Source organism: Mytilus trossulus, chromosome 1 (genome assembly GCF_036588685.1).
Source record: "Mytilus trossulus isolate FHL-02 chromosome 1, PNRI_Mtr1.1.1.hap1, whole genome shotgun sequence".
Classification (NCBI taxonomy): domain Eukaryota; kingdom Metazoa; phylum Mollusca; class Bivalvia; order Mytilida; family Mytilidae; genus Mytilus; species Mytilus trossulus.
In genome coordinates, this window is record NC_086373.1 from 92,167,030 (window position 1) to 92,173,029 (window position 6,000).

The 6,000-nt window shown below is 30.6% G+C and overlaps 1 protein-coding gene across 11 annotated transcripts in view; it reads left to right on the forward strand.

The window, feature by feature from the left end:
- Positions 1–5,021, forward strand: part of LOC134690659 (serine-aspartate repeat-containing protein F-like) — an 89,438-nt gene extending 84,417 nt beyond the window's left edge. For all 11 annotated transcript variants that reach the window (XM_063550675.1, XM_063550693.1, XM_063550659.1 and 8 more), the window contains one exon: positions 3,733–5,021. In XM_063550675.1, the coding sequence (XP_063406745.1) occupies positions 3,733–4,860 (1,128 nt within the window). In that variant the 3' untranslated portion in view covers positions 4,861–5,021. The remainder of the gene's footprint in view (positions 1–3,732) is intronic.
- Positions 5,022–6,000: the final 979 nt, after the last annotated feature.

Below are 6,000 nucleotides of genomic sequence, written 5' to 3' on the forward strand. Positions count from 1 at the left end.
TTTAATCATTGTATAATGAAAACACTCTCTTCAATAAACACGTTACGTTCCCCCATTATAGTAGTAATTAATCAAAATTTACGGGAAATTTTCTATCTAATTCTCTCTGACAGGAAATATCCTGTGTGTAAAAGAAAATTTTAATCTGGAGTAGTTTTACAAAGTTTTGAAAGATGATAAAATAATGTATGTTTTAAATGAGATATAACTTGTTCTCGATGGAAAATTACAATTTCAAGGAAAGAAAAATCATGATTTTAAGATAAATTCGATCCATTTGATTTATGAATCCATGGAAACTTCCCAAAGGTTTCTTCTTTCTTTTGTATTTTAACTTCACTTGATTTTTTGAAAATTGACAAATGGTTTTGAATAGGAAAATGTAATATTTTTTTTATCATTTTGAAAAGCAGATTAATGATGGTCTATTCTGAACTGAATAAAATATGAGATTTTTTGACCCGATTGCTTTAATTTTTAAAGTGTTGAAAAAAGTTCAAATTTGATTAATTTTTCCACTTTATCTGGTGCTTCAGCTTTTGAATCTATTTGAAAGAAATGAAAAGTTACAAAGAGAAGTATTGTCGAGGGACAGTGGTGTAAAAATTTTGTTTACATAAAGTGGGATTTTTCTTTGCAATCAATTATCTTTATAAATCGAGAACTTAGGTGTCAAAGAGATTTCTAATCTTATGGAATAATTTCAAAGATGATGAATAGCTGTCATGGTTTTATTTTGTCGTGCAGACACAGAATTTGGTAAAAACTCTTAAGCCTGTATTTGTTATAAAATTAAAAAATCAATAGCTCAGTAAGATCTATGTCCAGTTTTGATACACAATAACTTAATCAATACGCTATACTTCAATTTCAACCATTGAGGATGACCATGCATTAGAGTAGCGTAATTAATTAGGAAGGATTTGAGGATTTACTACAGATTAATTTGATAAAGTGAAATTGTAAGCCACTTAGAATATTGACATTTTTTCTCTGTCATTTCCATTTTTCCTTGAACATAAAAATAAGACAAAGGAATATGTCAACTGACCATATAGAATGAAATCTTTAAAAATAAAAAGCTGACCAAAGGGAGACAACACTTTTACTGTTTCAATGATCAGATTTAATAAAATCATTAAAACTTCACTAATTAGACTTCTTTTAGACTGAAGTGTTTAAATGCTGTTTTGTTTTTTGTTTTTTGATTGAGAAAAAATATTGAAGATGTTTAAATAAACTAAAATGACAATACATACAGTATAATATTCATGAAATATGTCAAATATTTAAAATTTTAGTCAAAAACAGATGGCCTAAATCCTGCCTCTGTTGCTTTGTTAAAAGCATGACAGGGAATTAAAAACAACTTACTCATTTGAACCACTAGTGGAAGGTCAATGATATTTGGTATCCAGCTGTACATTGTTCTAGCATTAGCACATCTCTTTTCTGTGGAGATTATTTGGCACTGTCACCTTAGAACTCTAAAAGTTTTGTACATTTTGAATGTTAAAGTGTTGCCAATTAAATTTCAAATTAGAGGGTGATTCAATATTTAAATTATACTATGTAAATGTTTTACTCGCAAGACATATAAGATCATATCACTGTGTCAAATTTTTATTGAAAGGGGGCAAATAAAATTTTCAGAAATAGGGACTAGAAGTTATTTTTTAGTCCTAATAGTTAGAATCAAAATGGTAAACGGACAACATGGCAACAACACAAAAAAGATTGAGAAAAGACATCTCAGTTATACTGTATCAAACAATGCTCATTGTAACTGAGAGCATGCTCTAGAGTACAATATTATCTTCTAACAGTAGCAATAAGTTTCACTTTTAAGCCTGTACATTTGGTTTTACATTGTAAAAAAACAACCTGAATTCAAGTTTGAGGAATATTTCTGTGAAAATTTTAACTGTATAAAGAAGAGAACAAGTCATGAAAATAAGATTGCCAAGAAATAGTTTTGTTAATGTCAATTTGGTTTGGATACAAATTAAAGATATCAGTTGATTTTTTTCTATCAAAAAGTTTATAGTGATGTCTGTTAGGAAAAGGCTTAAGTTTAGATTATATAGTAAATCTATTTCAGAATTGCTAAGATGAATAAGTTTTTCCAATAAGCATTTGCTTTGTTATTCAAAACCCTGAGAAGTCTAAATGATTGACTGTCCACGGACTGACCTCATGTTTTGTTAAAAGAAAGAGAAATCTTTTATTTTCATCAAGCTTGATTAGGAAGTAACAAATAAAAAAAGAACTATTTCAGCCAAATCTAATAACAAGTATAGGTCCGGAGATTGTTTGTAGAATTCTATATAACAAACCCCTGCACAATAATTTGGTATAAATCAATTTAAACGGGCAGTAGAAATTTACAGCAGACTGGACAAGGCTTTAGATTTATTGCAGTTCTTTGGCAATAAAAATTGAAGTTAACATTTAATCAATATGGATAGCCACTGGTCTTCTGATCTTATTAAAACAAATCAATATTCCTTGGTTAAGAATGCTTGTTTTTCTCACTGACCAATTTCACATTTTTGTTTTAATCAATATTGTGAAGTGAAAAATTTACGAGGTCAGCGGGTAATAACCGTCCATTTTTTTTCTGTAGGGAATTGACTTTTTGTTAATCCAGGATTGTTTTATGTCTTTTTGTTTTTGCCATTAAGAATAAAAATCCTTTTAGATGATAGTAAATCTTTAAGATAGCCCCAGTTCAAATTACAAATGCATGATTCATTTTCCATAGATATACTTATTCAAAACGCCATTTCTGACAACAGTTAAAATCTTCAAACTATACTTAAACTAAGCTTTTCACTTTTTGTTTTTGACATACCTATACAAGATAGAGCACTTATTGTGATTTGTGCTCCATATAAAATTTCATATGCAAATTTGAAATTTGAAAAAAAATCATGTAATGCATAGAAATGTAGCAATGAGTTATTAAAACTGCTTCAAAATAGAGAAATATTTCAGTGCTTTTACTTTATGCAAATGACTTCATCAATACATGCTACAGGTGTTAACTGGTAAAATGAATTTTTGGCGATGCATTAGAATTTAAAAACATGCTTGTGGTGAAAATGAGATTTTCTTGTGAAAGAAAGATAACTCTTAGCTGCATATTTTTTTAGAAAATAAATAGTTGGCAAAGCTTAGCACTTTAGTTCATTGAGATGCATTGTTTTAACCTCATATGCCTTTTTAGATTGATGAAAAAAGCAAACAACCGTCTTGTTGCCTTGGGTTTTTTTTTATATGAAAGTAACACTTTTCTCTCTAAAAAAAAAACCAGGCAAAATTTTGTTTACCTCATATGAAAGTTTTCTTAGAATACTGATTGACATGACAAAGTTTCGATTCTAAAATTTCTTAAAAATATCTAACTATCCTTCCACCCTACCTATTGTAGATGTTATACTATATTTGGATAAAACAGAGATTGAAGTAAAGTCAATGCTATAGCAACTGAATAAAGAGTTGATCAAATCTTGTCTTTCTGTCATACAAGTTTATTCAGTACAAAGGAGTACAAAATTTGTGTTTGAAACAGCAAATCAAGTATTTTGATTGGTTGATTTTTCAGTCTGAAAATGATAATCATATACAAAATATTTTATGACTGTATTTAGCCTCTGTTGTTAGCATTTTAAATCAAGTTAAAAATTATCTGCTTACTTTGATATTAAAAATATTTTGTGTCTGTTTCAGAATTCAGAACAGATGGTTTCAGCATTAAAACACAATAAAATTGTTACATCAGAAATGGATATAGATATTCAATCAGAAAAGTTGGCAAATATGAAGGATGATTATGTCAAGTTTAAAGACCAATCTTCTGAACAACAAAAGGATATTGCAGAAGATAAAGATAATTTGGTTAAAACACATAAGAATGAAGATGATATATCTATGGGTAATGAAAATAAATCTGTATTGGATAAACCTTTCGATGAAAAGGAAAATAGAATTCAAAATGTTTCTAAAAATTTAGGGGAAAGTAATGTTATGGAAGGTGTTGAGTCTTGCCTAGCAACACCTTCAGAGAAATTGGCCTCTTCAAATTATCAACATGAATCTGACAAAAGACAGGATGCTCATTCAGCTATATCTGATACAAGGAAAGTGGAATTGAGTGGGACAAGGGAGATAAGTCAATCTCGATCAGTTGTATTATCACTGGAGGAAGGTAAAAGTAAGGGGAGAGGAATTTCAAAGACTGGCCAGAGTATAACTCTATCAATGTCTTCAACTCATTCTGGTACCCCTCCTATAAAATCTGTAATGGACAGGTTAGGAAGTCAAGTTACATCAACATCAAAGATCTCACCCTCACAGTTGTCAACAAGACCTGTCTCAAATGTAACAGGTGCTCCCTCCTTGGCAAGACAATCATCTACCAAGTTAAGTTCAAAAACTTCATCATCAGGTACATCATTATCATCCAAGACATCTTCAATCAAACAGTCATCCGAAGGAACGAGTTCTAAGACATCTTCAATCAAACAGTCATCAGTAGGAACGAGTTCTAAGACATCTTCAATCAAACAGTCATCAGTAGGAACGAGTTCTAAGACATCTTCAATCAAACAGTCATCAGTAGGAACGAGTTCTAAGACATCTTCAGAATCAACATCAGATCAACCCATACCCTCATCATCTAAAGCAAAAATATCTAAAACTGACTTAACGCCAAAAAGTGATGAAACTTTAGCCCCAGCGTTGACAAAGAACCAGATGGAATTATTAGAGCTGGAAATGAGAGCTAGAGCCATCAAGGCAATGCTTGCTGCCCATGAGAAAAAAGAAAAACAATTAGAGAAACAAGCCAAATTATAAAGACAATTAAAACACAAGAAGAACTGTTAAATCTGCCTAGATTGTCATTTAATTTTTACATTCATTCATAAGAACAGTGGACAATTTTAGAATGTGAGAAAATCATGATATTTTTACTCATTAATTGTTGAATTTTGAATAAATATTTTTGTTAAATTTAATTATTGGTACAGACTTCCTCATAAACCCGCAAAGTGGAAAGGGATTAATATAAGTTGTAAAACTTGTTTCCCAATCCACTATAAATAAATATGTTTAAACTATAAACCATTATTAGAATTGTAACAGTCCTTTGTTGCTCATAAGACTGAATTAGTTTTGTCAAACTATTGCAGAAAACAGATGACCAATTCGACCTAATTACCGTAGAAAGAATGATTGCAAGCATTTCACATGATTTTTAAAAAGGGAAAACAAGAATCATTTGATGCCAGTAAATATTCAGCTACAGTAATTTGACTATCTATCTGGAAATGTTAAAATGAAGTTCAATAAATCTGAAAAATTAACACTTGCCCGAACTTCACAAAGTTTATACATGTACCTTTAAAATAATGATAAATTTATTTAATTAGCCTCCTGTTTAACTCTCTTGAAACCTTTTGCTGAGCTCAATTCGACCCTGCTTTCCAAATTATGTGCTGTTTTTTTTTATTAACTCCTTCAAGTTAGTCATCATGTTGGTAGCTTCACTGTGCAGAATTTTGCCTCCATAACTTTTGTTACAGAATGCAAGACATAGATATGCTAATCTGGCAGCTGTCAGGAAGTTCTCTTTTGTGTTAAGCTTTATAATTCTGAAGAAAGAAGACCTGGATACTACATGCCATGTATATTCTACAGTTGCTTTGATGCAAAGTATATTTCTGTTCCTAAGTCTATTGTTTTTTACCTGAACAGCCAAATGAGCTTTTCTCATCACTTGGTACTGTCGTCGTTTACTTTTTTTTACATTTTGAACTTCTTCTAGAGAACCAATGAATGGAATGGAACCAAACATTGGCACAAATATTTCTTATGGTGTGATGACCAAGTGTTGTTACTTTGTAGCTGATCCATCATCTAAGATGGCCACCAGCAAGGGACTATGTTTACATACAAATGCTTCTAGAGGAGCACTGAATTGAATGAAAACAATCA